A 19,262-nucleotide genomic window follows, 5' to 3' on the forward strand; every position below is an offset into this window, starting at 1 on the left:
CTCTCCTGGAACTCACTCTAGTGACCAAGCTGGCGTTGAACTCAGAGATCTGCCTGTGATCTATCTATCTATCTATCTATCTATCTATCTATCTATCTATCTATCTATAGTTTTGTTTTTTGAGATAGGTGCCTGTCCTGGAGCTAGCTCTTGTAGACCAGGCTGGGTCACAGCTGTATTTTTAATATGATTGTTTCCTTTGCAAACAGGCATTTTGTTTGTCTTTAAGCTATGACTCAGAAAAGTCGTCCAGTCTCTGCAGATGGCCATGGGCTCCAAGGCCTAGGAGGACCAAGGAGGGGACACTACTTGACAGAATGTGCTTTAGTGGATTGGTGCTTCTGTGCAGTTGAGAACAAGTTGGGAGCTTTCTGGGAGCAAGCATGACCCATCCCTGCCCAGAAACAGGCCAACAGAAGGGGTGCCCTGTTCCTGCCTGAGATGAGAGGGCAGATGGGGTTAGGCTCCGCCTCTTTCTGAAGGTCCAAGCTCTGAACCTCCCAGGCATCCTCTGCTAGGTGCTAGTTTGCTACTTTACCCCAGGACTCTGGCTGCTCCGTTTAGCTGAAGTTGGGGCAGGTGGTGTGCAGCTAGGGCTATTCTAACTCGAATCCTCAGGAACCTATGTTACCTTTTCCACCTGCCTGCAGGGAGCCTGATCACTCAGGGCACACACTTGTGCACCTTCACGCCTACCTCCCAAGCCCAGTGCAAAAGACACCTTTGCGCCCTACGCAAGAAAAAAATAAAAGCTGGGTTGTGGTGGTCTGTACCTTTAATCACAGCACTCAGGAGGCAGAGGCTGGTGGATCTCTGAGTTTGAGGCCAGCCTAGTCAACAGAGGAAGTTCTAAGACAACACAGAGAAACCCTGTCTTAAAAAAAAATAAATAAAAACCAACCAGTCATTCAAGGCTTGAGTGTACAAGAAACGGGGCTGAGATCAAAGTCCTGGATGATCCCATGTACCATAGCAGCCGAAGAGTTGTGGGGAGAAGAGCAGGAGCCAGGCCTCCCTGGGTGCCCTGGCCTCCACCTCGGGTGCCCCAGGTACACTCCCATCCCCTAGCAGGCTGTGACTATAAAGGACCTCTCCAGGCATCCCCACACATCCTGTGTTTAGTTCTGTCAGTAGTATTGTGAATCTCTCTGACTCTGCCTCACGCTCACAAGATGTCTTCCAGACAGCTCACACATGCTCAGGACAGAAAGATGCTAAGGTTGGACTGACGAATAGTTCAGTTGACAGAATGTTTACCCTTTGTGCAGAGAGCCCAGGGCTTGTTCCCCAACACCCCATAAATCAAGCATGGCGGTGCATTCCTGCAATCCTAGTAGTCAGTAAGAGGATGGGTGAGTTAAGGTCATCCTTGGCTACATAGCAAAGTTGAGGATAGCCTGGGCTACACGAAATCCCGCCTGAACAAAAATGTATGAAAAAAAAGAAGAAATGGTTGCCAATGTCTAGTATTGCCTAGTACTTGATCTCATCCGTCAGGAAGAGGAAAGCTGCACAGAGGCCCCACAGACTTCCACTGGGACTCCCTAGCTCAGATGAGGACAAGGCGGGTGGAAAAGCAACTGCTTTCTTCCACACTCTCCTGTCTTAGTGGGAGGGGGGAACGATTGTGGGCTAAGGTGTTATCTATCAGTCACCCAGGGCTCCAGAGTTAAACGGGTTTCACAACAGGTTTCCGTATTCCCTGCTGTCGTGTCTGATGCCCTGTCCAGCCTGAAGAGCAGCAGAGGTTCACATCCAGCTGTCTCTGCTGCAGTGAGTGCATTGTTTGTTTGTTTTGTTTTGTTGTTTGGTGGTGGTGGTGGCAGTAGAGTGTGCTTTCATGCCTCTGTGTGCGTGTATGCGTGTGTGTGTGCACAGGTCAGAGAACAACTTCGGGGGGGGGGGGGCAGTTCTTTCCTTCCATCTTTATATGGGTCCTGGGGATTGAACCCAGGTCTCTAGGCTTTTAGCACAAGCACCTTTACCTCCCTGAGTCTCCGTACTGAGCCCTCGGTCCAGAAAGGTCTTCAGAAAACTGACTAGCTCCAAGATGCTGCCTCTTGCGTCCTTGTAGTGTGGTCGCTGGTCACTTGGACCCCTCGCTAGATCTCTGGCACCTTGCTAGCCTTTGCTGGCTCCTGGGGCAGTATTTCCCCCACTGAGACTGGGGATTCTCCACCACGCAGGAGCCAGCGGTGACAGCATCACAGGGTCCTAAGATCTGATGTCGGTTTCAGGCTTGTGCCAGGGGCTCCGCCTCCGGAGCTGCTGACCGTGTGAGAGTTATAATTATCCCTGCTGGCAGGAGGGTTACTGAGGACTGACCAGCCCCAGTCCCACCCCGTGTCCTTCTCAGGGCCAGCCAGGCAGCCTGTCTGTGTCTACACCACCAAGGCTGACAACTGGCCTTGCCAGCTGGGTAATGGGGCAGCCCAAGCCTGAAGCCTGCTCAACTCTGAGCTTCTCAGGTGCTTGCTGGCCCATCCACAGACACCGGTTTAGATAAACTTTAATCAACTGATGGTTGATTAGCTAGGTTACAGACTAGCTGGGTTATGGCCAACAGCACCTCACCCCAGCCCAGAGGATGAGGTGTCAGGGGGAAGTTCCCCTGCTCCTGAGTCCTAATCCTGACTCTGCCTAGTCTGGCTGTGTAGTCCTGGACCATGTCAACACTGGGACGATCCCACCTTTTCAGCCCACAGAGCAGGGGACCAGGGCCTCTTCTGAATAAGATTTGGGGGTGGTTATAGTGACATGGGGTCTTGGAATTGGCTTGGCTCAGAAGCCTCAGTTCACTCCAGCTGAGGATCAGGCTTATGGATAACGGTGAAGTGCCCATGAATGGCTGCTTCTTTAAGTCACCTAATCTAGGGGAATCCCCAGTGAGGGCCTTAGCAGGCACCACAAAGGTCAAATGAACTTCATGATTGGTGATGCATAAGGCCATTGCCAGCCCTCAAAACATACCCCTGAGTCAAGCATGGCCATCCAATGCTTGTAATTCCAGGACTTGGAAGGCTGAGGCAGGAGGATAAAAGTTATAGGTTGGATGCCGGACGATGGTGGCGCACGCCTTTAATCCCAGCACTCGGGAGGCAGAGGCAGGCGGATCTCTGTGAGTTCGAGACCAGCCTGGTCTACAGAGCTAGTGCCAGGACAGGCTCCAAAGCCACAAAGAAACCCTGTCTCGAAAAACAAAAACAAAACAAAACAAAAAAAAAGTTAGAGGTTGGCCTGGGCTGCATTATGAGACCCTGTGTGAGAGGCAGCGGAAGGGGAGGATTCATTAATTAACAGTAGCTGCAGCTGTCACGTCTGGGCCTTTGGACTCCACTGTTCCCTACTCCCCACGTGATGTCACTGCCCGCGCTAGGTCCTTCCTGCCTTTGTACGCCACTCAGTGCCCGCCTGGGCAACTGTGTCTAAGGGAGATGCCTACTATGCAAAACCATTCACTCGCTGCAGCTGCCTGCTTCGAGGGTGAGAGAGTGGCGAATGGCATCCCCAGCCCAGAGTCGCAGCCGTTAGGGCACACGTACTCAGAGCAAGGCAAATCGACGCGCAGCAGACGGTGAGACGTGGAGCCCCTGAACAGGTGCAACGGCAGATGATTCAGAAATCCAAAGAGCCAGGAGGAGTTGGGTGCAGGGACCGTCCTCCGACAGCCAGAGTTTCAGACTAGGAGGCTCAGGCAGCTCCTGAGGGTCACGCCCGCGCGGTGCTCTCGCACGTTCTGTGATCCCCTCCCCCTCCTCCTGCCCAGGCAGCTGCACGTGCCTACAGTGTCCGCCCAGCGCTTCTTGGGGCGGGCCCTCGGGAAGCGGAGGGGCGGGGCTGGTCGGTGGCAGGGGCGGCGCTGGGACTTGTAGGCGGCAAGCCCTGAAGCCAACCGTCCTGGCCACCAGCAGCAGTGTGCCACCCAGGGGGAACTGAGACCCCAGGAAGGCACCCAGGTGGCTAAGACTTCGGGGCCAGACAGTCTCCGCCCTCAAGGGATGCCAAGAACATACTTTAACTGGTTTTCAAAAGAAGCTTCTTAAGGGGTCTTTTGGTCAGGAGCCCTCTTTACAACCCACCAAGGGTTCGCTCAACAGACATTGCCCAAGGCAGTCTCGGCTTCCCTTGCCAAGCCCTACAGTTTGAGGGAAACCCGCAAGAGCCCTGCTGTCAGGGAGCTCACTCAGCAGCGTCAGAAGACCCTTAGACCGGGAGGAGGCCAGGCTGGTTAGTGTTTGGGGAAAACAACCCGAACAGCAAAGGAGATGTGAAGCCAGGAGGGCAAAGGTGGGAAGAAGGCTGCGAGGAGGTAACCCCAGCAGGCTCTCAGGCATTGGGGGGCGGGGAGAGGGTCTGCTCTGTGTGAAGGCGCCTGGCTTCACAGGCAAGGAGCCAACTGTGCAAGCCCCGGGTGGGCTGAGCTTACCAGGAGGCTATCTGACTCTCTGTCCCCCTTGACCATGGGCTGGGCCAGTTGTAACCCCACTAAAAGTTGCAGGTCCTCAGGTTCCACTGTGATGGAGCCAGAGATGAGGACTTGGGGGACGCTGGATGAGGGCTGCTTCGTGGCCCAGCCGCTAAGGCATCCAGCCTGCTTCTGGACTGAAATTCCTGATTTCTTTTTTAGATACGAGTTTATGTCTCACAGGCTGGCTTCTGGCCTTCCGTGTAGCAGGGGATGAGCCTGTAATCCTCTCAACTCCACCTCCTGAGCATTAAAAACGAGTGTGAGATTTACGTCTCTTCAACAAGGGGCCCCACGTTTGCATTTGAGCTGGGCCAGAAGAGTTCTGCAGGCTGGCGTCTTGTCCCAGCCTTGGCCCCCTTTCCACACATGACTTGCTGTGCTCGCTGCTTGTTTTCTGGCTAAGGGGTGGCCCCAGAGTCCCCAAGCTGGTGATAAAGAAACCCAGCCGCCTCTGTTCTCCCGCCGTGGCCTGGGGTTTTTAGCCTCTATTAGGCTGTTAAAGATACAGTCATTGTGAATTAGCCCTAGTTTCCACAGAAGCCCGAGGGTCCCAGGGGTATGCTTCTCTTGAAGGCCCAGCATAAAGTGCCGGACACCCCAGGTCTCCAAAAGTATCTATGATGCGAATTTTGCCTGTATATACGGCAAAATACACTACCTTACATTTACTTTTTTTTTTTTTTGAGATAGTCTCATTTAACCCAGCTGATCTCAAACTTACTACAAAGGGTGGCCTTGAACTCTTAGCCCTCCTTCCTCCCCTTCCTGAGTGCTGGATTTACAGGTGTGTGCCCTCAGCCAGGTTTATGTGATGCTGAGATCAAACGTAAGGTTTCGCACATGACCAGCTGAGCCACTACTTCGGACCTTTTAAAAAGTACGTTGCACCCCTAGTCTCTTCGGCGTAAACCACTGAATAGAGCAGTCCATAGAAGCTACCGGACCTTGCGCCCGGCGAGACCAGTTGTGATTGATACCTGCGAACACAGGAGCTTCCAGGCACGTGGGGGCGTGTCTAGAACTACATTTCCCGGCGCCCCCCGCGATTGGGAGGGCGTGTCTGAAATAAGGGGCGTGGCTGCTGGGCGTGGCCGGCTACAAAGGCGGCCGGCAGCCCGTGGGGCGCAGAGTAGGAGCACCGCGGCTGACCGACGACTGGCCCGGACAGCGTGGGAGACTCGGATTCGGCCTGCGACGCCCCCGCATGCGTCGGCCGGCTCGGTAGCGGCGGCCCCCATGCTGCTGCAGCCCACGTGCGCCCCAAACGTGTTCCCGCGGCCGTCCGCCGCCCCCAGCGCCATGCACGGCTCGCAGAAGGACACCACGTTCACCAAGATCTTCGTGGGCGGCCTGCCTTACCACACCACCGACGCATCGCTCAGAAAGTACTTCGAGGGCTTCGGAGACATCGAGGAGGCCGTGGTCATCACCGACCGCCAGACCGGCAAGTCCCGCGGCTACGGCTTCGTGAGTGCCCGCGGCGCGCGCACCTGCCGCCGCCCCTCCCCCACCGCCTCCCAGACCCCGCCGCGCGCAGCCGGGACTCCGGGGCTTCCCGGGGCCGTCGGCCCTTCCCCCCACACACTTTCCAGCCTCCCCAAATAAGCGTCAGCTTTAACACTAGCGACTTGAAGACGGTTTCCCACTTCCTTCCACTCTAGTGTCCCCAAACTTCTCCTCTGAGAAAGTTAACGGTACTTACTCCCGGGCAGAACAGCCTGGGGGGGAGGGGGCTCCCCTAGGGGATCTCTTTGCTCCACCTCCCAGGGGATTATCGCTGTCCTTGAAGGCTCCGTTTCCCAGCACTTGAACTTAGGGGAAGGAGCTGCAGTCCTGGAGGCAGAGAAGACAGGCTCAAGGGTTCTGAATAAGAAATATCCTCCTGCTCCTGGGAGGGAAGACCCAGGGATGGCCTGATGCCAGGGCAGGACCCTCTTCCCCTCCGTCCTGCTTTCCTCAGCCAGCCACCGAAGCCCCTGACCCTCCGTGTTCCCGCAGGTGACCATGGCGGATCGGGCAGCAGCTGATAGGGCTTGCAAAGACCCTAACCCTATCATCGATGGCCGCAAGGCCAATGTGAACTTGGCCTACCTGGGTGCCAAACCTAGGAGCCTGCAGACTGGTGAGCGTTTGAACTTTCTTTCCAGCCCTTCTTGTTTCTATATTCAGCCTTGCTATCTGTCTGATGGAATACACTGCCCTCGCTCCCCCTTTGTCCCAGAGTGGCCGCCAGCGGTCATGTGCCCTGCAGAGCCAGCCTAGGGCAGCCACCCCTAGCTTGGAAGCTTGCTCTTCTTTTCTCAGCAGTGTATAGTCCCAGGGATACCGACTCTCAAATGTCTGCCCTACCCGTGGGAAGGGAAGAAGTCAGTTGCTGACGGGGCTGGAGATTAGGAGTCACCCAGAGAAGCCGCTGCCACCTGTAGACTTCTCTGCTTTGGATGTTTTGAGAGTTCACTAGCAGAGACAGAGGTGGTGGCTGGGTTGGGAGAAGGAAGCTTACTGTCCTTGGTGACTAGGGGAGTGTGGCACGCAGGACTCTGCCTCCCTGTGTGTGGCCCTGGGACCTTACCCATATAGTATCCTGTTCCTAACTCTCCTCTTGTTTTAGGTTTTGCCGTCGGTGTACAGCAGCTACACCCCACCTTGATCCAGCGCACCTATGGGTGAGTGGATATAGCTGGTGTGGGTGGGAGGGCCTTGAGGTGGGACAGCTGTGAGCTTCTGTCTCAGATCTGCAAGGCTGGGGAAATGGCTGTTTTCAGAAACTGGATTGTGTTTTGGAAGTGTGGAGGAAGAGATAAGACCAACTGCGTTTCTCTAACTCAAAGGGGAGCACCCGCCTTCAAGCCTGGTGCATTCCTTGCCCCAACTATGTGACACCTCCTCGGCCAGGTGTCACGTGGCCATCTGTGCCTCACTTCCTCACCTGTGCAGTGAATGTGGGGGCTCAGTCCGTCCCCAGTGCAGGCAGCCCTCCTAGAGTGTATGCCAAGGCTGAATGGATCTGGTGACCCGGGCTCTTCCTGAGGTGCTCTCTGATGTGGACCAGTGCCATGGAAGTAGCTTCTGTGGGACTGTACCCGGTGAGGGTTCATGTTTGTGAATGGCATAGTAGGTGACTGTCACTAGTTGGCTTTTTGTGTGAGTTGCTTGTTCCGTGTCCCACCTCCTCCCATACTAAAAAGAGCAGTAGGCTTGGCAGCTGCTTGGGGAAGGGCTCACACGCTTGAGGGACACAAGCGTTAGACCCTGCCACTCGGTTTGGCCACAATCAGCTGTTTGTCTGGTGTAGACTGGCTGTGAATGAGCCAGGTGGGTGGGATCTCTCTCTCTCTCTCTCTCTCTCTCTCTCTCTCTCTCTCTCTCTCTCTCTCTCTCTCACACACACACACACACACACACACACACACACGCTTTGCACTGGCAAGCTTGCCAAATCCTTACTGCCAGGTTTTGTGTCTCAGCTTGGTGGGTGGGGTAGAGTGGGGTTTGTCGGGGCGGGAGCTGGGAGGTAGGGTGGGGTGTCTTTTGGGGTTGGAGCTGAACGGTGGAGTGGAGTGGGTGTATGTTGGGGTGAGAGCTGAGTTTGGCCAGCATAGTGGGTCAGGTGGCTGGAAACAGTGCTGCATGCTCTAAGTGTGTGCTTGTTCTGTGGGATGCCACTGGGATTCTCCACAACTCTCCTTGGGGATTGGTGTGAGCCACACAGGGGCATATCTGTGGGGAGCTGTGTTCTGGGCCTCAGCCTGCGTTTTCTCGTGTGTTGTCACTGGTCTCCTGGGGACGTACTTTGGGTGCTACCATGGCAGATAGTGCCAGATCACTTTTTTTGGCCTGGGATCTGTTCCCTATGTGTTCTAGGCCGTCTGGAAGAGGTTTGGGAACATTGTAGCCTTGGTATCTGTGCGGTAGCTTCTCCCCTGCCGGCTATGTGAGGAGGGTGCCCCTCTCTCTGGTAGCTTACTGTACTCCTGGGTCCTGGGTTTCAGGCTGATGCTGGGCTGAGATGAGAGATGCTTACACTGGGACAGGGGTTCCCATGCCTCCGACACATAACTGCCTCACAGTCACTAGTGCCTGCCCAGCCTCTGCGACCCTCAGCTAGGTTCACAGCCTCTGTTACTCTCCGACTGTCCCCCCTTTGGTTGCCTTTCCTCATCTGGAAAATGGGGACACTACTACTTAGAGACAGCATGCCCTAGTCTCTGGAAAAGGCCCTCCTCCTGTCCTCATAGATGGCTAGTGACTTACCCAGGGGGTGAGGTGTGGACCTGTAAACTCAGGGCCACGCTTGCTGTCTTTGGGGATGCGCATGTTCTGGGAGCCCTGATACTCGGGGGTATCTGGCGTCAGGCCACAATAGTTTGTAACTAGATTAGCAGACTGGTCGTCTACCACCTTGACTACAAAGTGTTTGGAGGGTGCCAAGGAGTATAGACCCAAATGGACAGGTGGGCAGAGGGACTGGCCCACCTGCAGTGCCATTGGTCCTTGTGTTCCTTTGAGGAGGAACATCCCACTTCTTGCCCTTACCAAACCGTGTGTGTGTGTGTGTGTGTGTGTGTGTGTGTGTGAGAGAGAGAGAGAGAGAGAGAGAGAGACAGAGACAGAGACAAAGACAAAGACAGACCCCGTGTGTAACCAGGCCTTGCTGCCTGGGCCATTGCTATAAGTGCCCTGCCCTCCCAGCTGGGAGGCAGAATTGGGCTGTCAGCGGCTCCTTTGTTTTTGCAAACAATCAGGCTGGCCTGGCTGGGCCTGACTCAGCGGTTGGTTTTGTCAGTCAGCCTTGGGCTACCCTGGCTGAGGGCCTGGTGGGAGCTGGAACCCTGGCAGCTCAGAGCCTGCAGGCGCCTGTGTGACTGTACTTTTTCCTAGGGCTTCTGGACCCTTGACATTTAAGACCCCCACAACCCGCCTATGAGCCAAACCACTGTTGGGGTCCTCACCTGTCTGGTCAGAACTATTCGTCAGCTTATGAAAGCTCTTGAGAACACGATGCTTTGCTGTTTACCTGGGTCCCCATCTGCTTGCCCCCATGCCTGCTTGTTGACCGGGCCTTGTACAGCCTTGCTGGCTGTACAGCCTGTGCCTGTCCGTCATGTAACCGAATCTGTGGGACAAGGCTTGGTGTCTGGTGAAGCCTTCCTCAGCCATTGCAATAGTTTTTGCCAGCCTTCAGGCTTGTGTGGTAATCCCTGCTGGGGATAAGTGGCCCAGGACCTTCCAGCAATGGGGTCTTTTCCAGCCCTGGGACACAGTCAGCAGTGTAGATGGGAGGGGAGGGCTGAGATTACCCCACCCTGGTTATGTTTGTCAGGGCCTCCCAGGGTCAAGGGTGTCTGCCCACACTCAACCCACAGCTGATGGAGAGCTGAGGTGTGTCTCTGGCCTGGCAGCCCTTGGAGCCTCTCCTGAGCTATATTTGAAGGGCTGTTGCTTCAGCAGGCTGTTCTCCCTGATCTTAAGGGGAACCTTGCTGTGGAAAGATGCCCAGACACTCTGATCCTTTCTCCCCAAAATAGGGCCAGGCCAGGCCCTAGGGGCTGAGGTCAAGCCAGAGTCCCAAACCTGCTGGGTGTCAGGCTGCACCTCCGGACAGCAGCATTAGTGACAGGGCCACGTTAAGGACTGACTGAGTAAGGTGTGTGGAGTGTGTTGATTCTAAGGCCATGGAGAGCCTTAGGGTTTGTCCTGGATGATCCCACAATAGGCCTAAGCTTGGGGCCACATAGACTGCAGGCCTGCCTTCTCCTTAGGACCACCCAGGCCCATCCCTCTCTTCCCAGCACCTCCCTTGTCCCCGAGACCAACAACAATTGGGCATCCTCTCTCTGGCTTGGGTTTTCTTTCCCATAGTCTTCATTTTAGAGACTGTGTTTTCTGTGGTATGAACCTGGTACCCGTGATGTTTGTCCTGATTTCATGTCACCAGACCTGTGGACTAGAGGTGGGGGGGGAGGGGGTGGTGAGACAGACATCCCCACCCAGTGCCCAGTGTGGCCAGGACCACTGCAGTTAGACAAGGTGCTACTGGGGGTGCTCCTCAGGAATGAACAGTGCTGTGTTATCTGACTGGCCAGTTGAGCCGCATGTGTTACGGTGTAAATGAGCACCATAGTGTCTGGGTCCCCATAGGGTCTCACATTGTGAGTGCCATAGTGTCTGGGTTCCCATAGAGTCCCACACTGAGTGCCATAGTGTCTGGGTCCCCATAGAGTCCCACACTGTGCCAGCCTCTTTCCTGCACAGACGGTATAGCCAGCCAATGAGGGGAGGTTGGAGGAAGGGATTGGCCCGGCCCTTCAGAGGGATTTGCCCTAATTTCACTGAGGGCAGTGAAAGGTGAGGCGGGTGTGAGGCTGTAGGAGGGGCAAGTGTGTCGCACACTCTGGTTCAGGAGGCCTCTCTAGGGGTGGGGCAGCGAGGAGTTGGAAGTACTGTAGGCACTAAGCCAGGCCCAGAGCAGCAGGTGTGAGCATGCTCACCCCACCACCTGTGGGTTATCTTGGGGGTGGCCCTGCTTGCTTCCCCCGTCATCACTTCCTGTTTGGCAGCCTGTCTGGAGGCAGGCGTGGGCTGTCTGTCTGACCCTCCCAGAGGGTGTGCTGCCTGTGCAGCTGCACCTGTTGTTTGTCTGCAGGGACAAGAAGCTAGCCTCGGGTGCTCTTGGGTCCTCTCAGAGTTCAGTTATTGCCAGGTGCCCAAGGTAGCGCTTCTGAAGCCTGAGGCTGAGGGTCCATAGCTCAGTTAGCCCCAGAGATGTGTCCATGGCACGGAGGTCCACCAGGAGGCCTCTGGCCCCCAGATCCTGGCTCAGGAATTGAGGCATCCCTTGGGAGGGTGCCTTGCTCCCTTCCCCCAGCCCTCCTGTAGACTTGGTGTCAGCTGGGAACAGGCTGAGAGTCTGCAGAGTGATTCTGACCCTCCCTTTGTGTCAGATCAGGGGCCCTAGCTCCACAGTGTCCTCTCCCAGGAGACTTGCAGCAAGGGAGACAGAAAGAACCATGTAGGGTGGTATAAAAGCTGTAGAGGAAGGGACTGTGGGGTGGTGGTGATATGGGAACAGAGGCGAGAGCCCAGCAGTGTGTGGGTCCTTTTTCTGAAACAAGATCTTGTCATGCAGCCCAGGTTGGTCTTGAAGTCAACCTTCCTAAGTGCTAGGGTCGAAGTCATGCACCATCGCTTCTTTTTTCTTGTTAAACCAGGCAGGGTCTTCTAGCTCAGCATATGGAGCCCAGCAGACTGTGAACTCCTGGGTCCCTGCCTCTGCCTCTTGCTTCTCTGGAGCTGGGACTTGAACCCAGCCTTATGCGTGCTCTCTACTCCTGGACTACAAGCAATCCCCTGCTTTCCAAGTGCTGGGATTCAGATTTGTTTTGAGGGCATCCCTCTACCTTTGCATTAAGCCAGAAGGCCTTCCCTTGGGACAGCTGCCATCTAGCCTGAGACAGAATCACCTGGACCAGTAGACCTGGGGAGAAGGGCTACGATTCCAGGGTGGACAGTAGATGGACTTGACCTTAGAGGAAGAATGCCGTACAACTTAAGACTGTAGCTAGCAGGCCTAAGGTGGGATTTGGGCAGGTTCTTAGCTGGCTCCCACTGTGGTGTGTCTTCTCTCTGCCTACACTCACCCAGCTGCTGTGCACCCCAGAGAGCCTGGTGTCCCCCCTCACAGGGGATTCCCAGGAGGCCTGCCAGGCTGCCACACATGAATCACATCACCGCCCCGCCTCAACGCTGGGGCTGCTGGTAAGTTGCCAGGCTTGCCTCCAGCACCCAGGCATAAGGCCCCCAGGGAGAAAGAAAAAAGTGAAATGGGCTCATTTGCCTTTTTCGTTTTTATTTTCAGTGTGGCTTTGTGTTCGGGAAATGGGCCCTCCTGGGCTGTGGCCAGTGAGTTTTCTGAAAGCTGGGCTTCACACACGGGGGCAGGGCCGGCCTGCATTGACACCGCTCACTTTGAACCCTCCTTAGTAGTAGCCACAGTAGCTATGTGCTCAGGGTGGGGAGATAGATGTCTCAGATGCTGCTGCAGAGCTCCCATCTCTCTTCTGGGGGTAGCCAGCATCCCAGATGTGCCAGTGGTACCCTTAGTTTACAGTGGGGAAACAGGCAGTGAGATCTGGACCCTAGGCCAAGTCAGCCAAGTGCATCTGGCTGTTTACTTTTTGGCCTGACTCGACTTGATGGGAGGAGAGGCCATCTCTTCCCTCCCAGTGGGTCAGGTTCTCCTGGCCCCACCCTACAGACCCAGCTGTCAGCCCTGGCCAGCACCCATAGCAGCCCACTCTGGGCTCTTCCCTTCAGCCTCTGTAGCTTGATAGCTCAGTGTTACCCCAAACCAGACACCACTAGGAAGCTGAGAGCTTGAGCCATCCTTCCCCTAGCATCACATAGGTCTCCCTGGCAAGAGGGTCCCCAAAGCTCCAGAATTTAGACTCCTTTGGTGGCTTCTGGCCTAGGAATTCTTCTGCTGCTGCTGCTGCTGCTTAGGGTGGGTTTAATTGTCCTAGATCACCCTGGCTTGAGAAAGGGCAGAAGATTCCCTGAAAAGAATGTGGAAATGGAACCCTAGGTGTGAGGAGACAGTGGCATCTGCTCTCAGCCAAGGCCTGGATGGGAGTGAACCCAAAAAAGCTGGTGGCAGAGCACCCTGGAGAGAGTGGGTTATCCCACCTTTAGATTTCAGCTTGTAAGGGGCATGAAAGGTGTCTGTGCACTTGACCTCCCCTTGGGCCATGATGCTGCCAGGGGTCTGGGATTCACAGGGGTGAAGATCTAGTTGCCTGTAAGCGTGTCATTCCGAGGACTGATAAGGATGCCATAGGACTAAAGCAGGCAGTCGGCCAAGGATGGCAGGTCAGACTGTCTGCTGTGAACTTGACAGACAGATCTGTGTCTCCTGTCCCTTCCTACCCTGCTGGTGTCTGAGGCTGCTGCTCTATCTGCTGTCTCATGACTGGGCCTTCTGGCTTGCCCCCGGGTGCTCAGATGTCCACAGATGCTATTCTGGGCCTTTAGGGACAATGGAGCAAGGAAACTCAGCCTGCATGGCCATGAAGGTTCATACAAATAAAAGGATAGGGTGCTTTGGTGTGGAAAATAAAAGGGGCAGGAGGGGCCTGCAAGATGATGCTGGGGGGAAGAAACCTTTGGGCGTGTACCCCAGGTGTCAGCATCTCGGGGTGGCTGCAGTTTGGGGGCAGCAGGATCATCCAGGGTGGAGAGGTGGGTGTGGGCTCTCATGTCGGAAGCCTCAGGAGCAGTTTGGATTTGCTTCTTGGTCCAGTGGGATGGTGCTAGTCCCTGGTTCTGGTTTCTGGAGTGATGTAGTCTTGAAGTCTTTAAGTGGTATATGAGGGACTTAGTGGGCTAGGCCAAGTGGAGTCTGCTGGCCCAGAGGTAGGAAGTGTGGGAGAGTGACAGTGGCTTTGGAAAGCTTTGGGTGGGTGGGCATGCTGGGACGTGGAGGCATTGAGTTCCTTCAGGGCCCCGTACTGCTGCGGTAGGAGGTTAGGAGGCCAGTACCCTTGCTAGGCTGGACATGAGAGTGGTTGAATGGTGGCTGGCATTTGAGTCTAAGCAGCACTGGGAATGTCTCTGGACAACATGGCACTTCCACATTGCTTGCAGCAGTGTGCTCTCTGGGACCAGGGTCACCCATGGGCTGGGCGCAGGGCTAGAACTCAGGTGGGATTTTAAAGTAGAGTGATCTGTGTGCCAGAGTGTTCTCTGGTGTGCAGGCCCCATCCCAGCTGCTGCTGCTTTTAACCTGGATGTCTGTGGTGTTGGCCGTAGTGTGGAGTCTTCTCAGAGTAGCCTTAGCTGTCCTGGAACTCGTTTTGTAGACTAGGCTGGCCTTGAACTCAGAGATCCACTTCTGCTTCTGCCTCCCGAGCACTGGTATTGTTAGAACTGTGGTTCCAGGGGCGTGTGGCATAAGCAGGTGACTGGATAGTCTGAGTCGTTTTCACCTGTCCTGTGTCAGGCACCACAGTAGTGCCTGGCAGAGACCTCAAGGAAAGCACAGGTGAGCGTGCAGAGACCTGGAGCATTTAGGGTGTACAGGATTGGGCAGGTCCTCCAGGTGGGCAGAGCAGGGAACTTCAGTGTTAGCAAATGCCACCCCTAGAGGGATTGGGTAAGGGTGTCCCACCCGTGTTTCGGGAAGTTAAGAGCATAACTCTCTTGGAGCCTCAGTGCTTGAGTCCCAGGGGCCAGATGGGGCTTCCCGCCTGACACTCAGGTAGGGACACCACGTAGGCTTTGCTGCTCTAGCAAGGCCTCGGTCTTGCCCGGTGGGGAGCGGGCATCCAGCAGCACCCTCTACCAGAGCTCTGGTTTCAGGAGGGTCAGGCCAGGCTGGGGGACAGTGCAGGAAATGGCCCTGGACCCCAGGCTGAGGCAGTTGAGGAATGTTGGGTGCTGTGGGATCCACTGCTGTTGCAGGCTTTGGTCTGAGCAGGGTTTAGGGATCTGTGGGCCAGCTGAGTGGCGAGGAGAAGCCCTGCCTCCCAGTCCTGTCGTGTGTACTCCTGCCTGGGCGTCCTCCCTGCGGCCTGCCCGGGCTCCACTTGCCTGCAGCCTCTCCTGAGCTCTGGGTTTCTGTCCTCCACCTCTTCCTGCAGAACTCAGCCATGTGTTCTGTTCATGACTCTGTGCTGGCAGGAGTCTGAGGAAGTATCGTGCAGCCCAGAGGTAGGGTTAGAATCCACAGCAGCGCCATGCCAGTCAAGGAGGTAGGGCAGACACTACCTGGGGCTCCTGCCAAAGGCTGTTTGGCCTCACAACTGCACATCTGTTGCCCTGTGGTATACAGGATGCTGACCACTGCTGGTGATTGGTGTCCTGGCAACGTCTGGTCAGCTGCCCCTGCCCTTTGAAAATGGAGAGGGCAGCTGGGTGCAGAAGCTCTCCAAACAGCATGCAGGGTCACGCCTGTGTCAGCTGTGCCTCCCTGTGTGCACTCCAGTGGCTTTCCTAGCTCTGCCCAGCCTCACCCGTGTCCCTTTGGTACCTGTGCTATCAGACGCTGCTGCTGGGGCTGTGGCGATGAAGAGGTAGTAGGTAGTAAGTACTTGCTGCACACATGTGCTGGCCACAGTTTGGATCCCATGGCAGTCTACCTATAACCCCAGCATGCAAAAGACTGACAAGGTCCCCAGAGTGAGGCTATAGATCTATGAGGTCTGGGTTCAAGTAAGAGTCCCCTCCTCAATCTATAAGGTGGAGAGTGACCCAGGAAGATGACCGGCACCCATCTCTGGCCTGTTTGCGCATGCATATCACTTGAATTCACCAGTGATACTTGATGCTTGCCTCTCTGCCACCCACTGCATGGCTGGTCAATGCTCAACCACACAGGCCATATGCCACGTGTCCGTTTGCAACTTGCAGCAGGTATTGGGATGCTGCTTTGGTGACTAGAGCTTTTTTTTGGGTGGGGGGTGGATAAGGTTTCTCTGTGTAGCCCTGACTGTCGTGGAACTCACTGCCCAGACTGGCCTTGGACTCACAGAGGTCCTTCTGCCCCTGCTCTGTATTGGGATTAAAGGCATGCACCACTACTGCCCAGCAACTAGAATTCTCTTTAATCGTGCACGTGTGCTCCTCAAGCCTTTCAAAGACTTCAGATTCCACAAGTAGACCCCACTGCTTCCCTCTGTCTCAGCTAGGCGCGCTCTGCACCATCCTCCTTGGGGCATCCTTGGGAAGCCCTCATCTCTTGGACCTGTGCGTATTAGGTGGGCTAGGCCCGGAGTCTGCAGCTCACCAGTCAGTTTCATCTTTAAGAGGTGTTACTATGGGCAGGAGCCTGCTTGGGGTGGGATTGGATGCCATTCCCTGGTCTCCTGGGTGACTTTGGGTGACTTTGGTTATTTGTGATCTCACACAAGCTGCTGGGACTCACTGAGTGTGTCTTGCTGGGTGTGCTCTCTCCAGAGATGTGCACACCCCAGGGCTGGGTGTGGGCAGAGCAGCAGCACTGGGGAGCAGCTAAGTCTTTTCCTTTGGAGCAGAGCCTCTCTCTGGAGTTAGGCTGTGTGCTAGGCCTGCCTCAAAGATATTACGGGAAGCTGAGGCTGCAGCTGGCCCAGAGCACAGCTTAGACACACCATGAGAGCGAGTGAGCTGCATGCTGACACCCTTGGTGGCGCCCCTCCACGCTGTGTACTGCAAGATGCCACCAGCAGCCCCTCTGCAGGTGTTTAGTGCACAGTGTGGGCGCTGCTGTAGACATGTCTGAGGTCCAGAGAGGCTGCCCAGCAGGGGACTGGCTGTGCAAGCAGATCCAGCAGCAGGTTCTCTACTCAACTGCCTGCTGCCCAGCCTCAGTTTCCCATGTAGTCATGCTGTGCTTCCTGAGGGAGCCGCAGCTGGTGCCCAAGTTTCTGAGGGTGTGGGGTGGGAGCTCGGGTCTCCAGGTACCCTCCAGTTACAAGCTGCAGGACCTATGTGGTCACCTGGCACAGGGTACTCAGCCCTCCTGACTTTAAAATGGCTGTGCTGATGGGACATTAGATAAGGCCCCTGGAGCATCTTGTTACTTAGCAGGGCACAAACCAAGCGCACCAGCACCCTGTGCCCTCCATCCTGCAGTGGGTGTACCTGCAACCCTGCTGCCCAGCCTTCCCTGGCAAGAGTTGAGTAAGAACTCTATGAGGGAGGAGCTCCTGCTGTTCAGGAGCTGGTGGGTGGCTAAGGAGCGTGGGTGTCACTGGGAGGGGTAGGTATCTGGCATGTGAGCTGCACTGCTCCCATGGTTTTTCTCAGGCCTTGAGTTGTTACCGTCTCTCTCCTCACAGTCTTGAGATTCCCGGTTTAAATAAAGGCTGCACATTTAAACACTGTTCAGTGGGTATTGGTGGGAGATGCAGGGTGGGCCTAGGTTGAGGAGGAAGACACTGAGAACAGGTGTTTGGCGCGTAAAGCAAAGGCCCTGGTGTCAGAGTACAGGTGGCATGTTGCTGAAACTGTCTTGGAGATGGGTTATAGATGGGCAGGGCATGGGTCCCTTGGCCTCCCCCACTCTGCCGCCATTGTGTTCATTTCTCCTACAGCCCCTGATATTTTGCTTGGCCCACAGGCTGACTCCCCACTACATCTACCCGCCAGCCATCGTGCAGCCCAGCGTGGTGATACCTGCCACCCCTGTCCCGTCACTATCCTCGCCCTACCTTGAGTATACACCAAGCAGCCCAGCCTATGCCCAGTACCCTCCAGCCGCCTATGACCAGTACCCGTACGCCGCCTCGCCTGCCACAGCCACCAGCTTCGTGGGCTATGGCTACCCAGCTGCCATGCCCCCAGCCTTGTCTGCCGCTGCCCCTGCAGGCACCACCTTCCTGCAGTACCAGGCGCCTCAGCTACAGCCTGACAGGATGCAGTGAGGCGCGTCCTGCCTAGGCCACAGCCACCACCTTCCAGCCTCAGGAGCCACCAGCACTTGGGTCTCCTCAGGCCCCTGGGCCCACTTGCCAAGGGCACCAGACAGCATCTTCTCCAGCCCAGGCCCTGCTGTGCCTTGAGGAAGGCCATGAGAAGTAAGGGTACACTCTTGGGAATCTCTGCAGCCACTCCATGCCAGGTGCCTTACTCTGGGACGTGTACAGACGTCTGCCTTCCTCTCTGGGAACCCCGCCCATTGCCCTTCAGTCAAAGCACTGTGCCATGTCCTGTTGGGATTGTTCTACGATGAAGGCAAGACCATCATCACCAAGAACTCCAAATCTGTTTTTTACTTAGAGACTGGCTTTGGTCAGTAGCTCCCTTTGGAGACAATGACAGTATTCCTCTGTGACAGTGTCACTGATGGAATGCCTGGAGCTACCCCCTTTCCCATGGGGTGGCCATCGCCAGACCACAGCCCTGCAGGGCCCTGGGCCCCTGTCTGTCTGATGCTGCCCACCTTACCTGCAGAGGTGCCCGTCAGGGCGAATTCTCAGGTGTCTGTTGCTGTGCCATTGAGGCCTTCTTCCTGGCCCTGCACCCTCTCGGCAGGCTCTGTGCCCGCCCATCCACCCTCCTGTAGTCACCTGCGTGCCAGTCTGGGAGCATGACCTGGCAGCACAGAGGGAGAAGTCCCGCCCGTGTCTGGAAGGGGTGCAGTGGGCATCTCTGGCAGCATGGGCTGCCCGCAGGCTGGGCAGTGGGTCCTTCCACACCTACCTCAGGGAGCCAGTGTGAAGGCCCTCAGCAGCATGCCTGCTCCTCAGCCCAGAGGACAGAGGGAGTAATGTTATAATAATATTTTTATTAGAATATTCTGATTATAAAAATAAAACTTGTTTTCTTTAAAGAGAAAGTCTGTCCAAGATTTTTCTCTCAGTGGCCATGGTGGTCCTGTGTCCAGGGTTTCTGACTGCTGTTTATCAAACCCTTACCCTGCTTCAGTCTCTGCTGATTGATCTTTTAGCTTCAGAGACAGCAGTCTGAACCAGAGGACTCTAACCCGCAAGGTAGGTGCAGCCAGGCCTGGGTGGGGTTCACTGTTAGCCCCCATGCTCAAGCCTTTAGAAGTGGACCTGGGTTGATTTCTTGCACTGTACCTTAGGTTCCCCAAAGCCCCATTCTGGTTTCCACTTAGTTTGTCTGTGAGAGGCGCCTGGAGCATCTGTGACCAGGCCCAGCTGCGCTGTCAGGGCTGGGTTTGCTTTCATCCCAGGCCTCTACCTCCAAGTGTCAGTTTGCAAACACTAAAGGGTCAGAAGGTCAACATGGGGGCTCCTAACCCACAACTGACATCTGTTGCTGCTGATAAGAGTGTGGGGCCAGGGAGGGGTGG

General features: G+C 55.6%; 1 protein-coding gene across 1 annotated transcript; it reads left to right on the forward strand.

Annotated features, from left to right (window-relative positions):
* The first annotated feature begins 5,580 nt into the window (after window positions 1-5,580).
* Window positions 5,581-18,782, forward strand: Rbm38 (RNA binding motif protein 38). The gene is made up of 4 exons (XM_050152920.1): window positions 5,581-5,935; window positions 6,467-6,590; window positions 7,080-7,134; window positions 17,565-18,782. The coding sequence occupies exons 1-4, from the start codon at window positions 5,705-5,707 to the stop codon at window positions 17,866-17,868; spliced, it is 714 nt and encodes a 237-aa protein (XP_050008877.1). The 5' UTR covers window positions 5,581-5,704; the 3' UTR covers window positions 17,869-18,782.
* The last annotated feature ends 480 nt before the right edge of the window (window positions 18,783-19,262 follow it).

This window comes from Alexandromys fortis, unplaced genomic scaffold, assembly GCF_014885135.2.
Source record: "Alexandromys fortis isolate MF-2015 unplaced genomic scaffold, M_Fortis_MF-2015_v1.1 scaffold_81, whole genome shotgun sequence".
NCBI classification, from domain to species: Eukaryota; Metazoa; Chordata; class Mammalia; order Rodentia; family Cricetidae; genus Alexandromys; species Alexandromys fortis.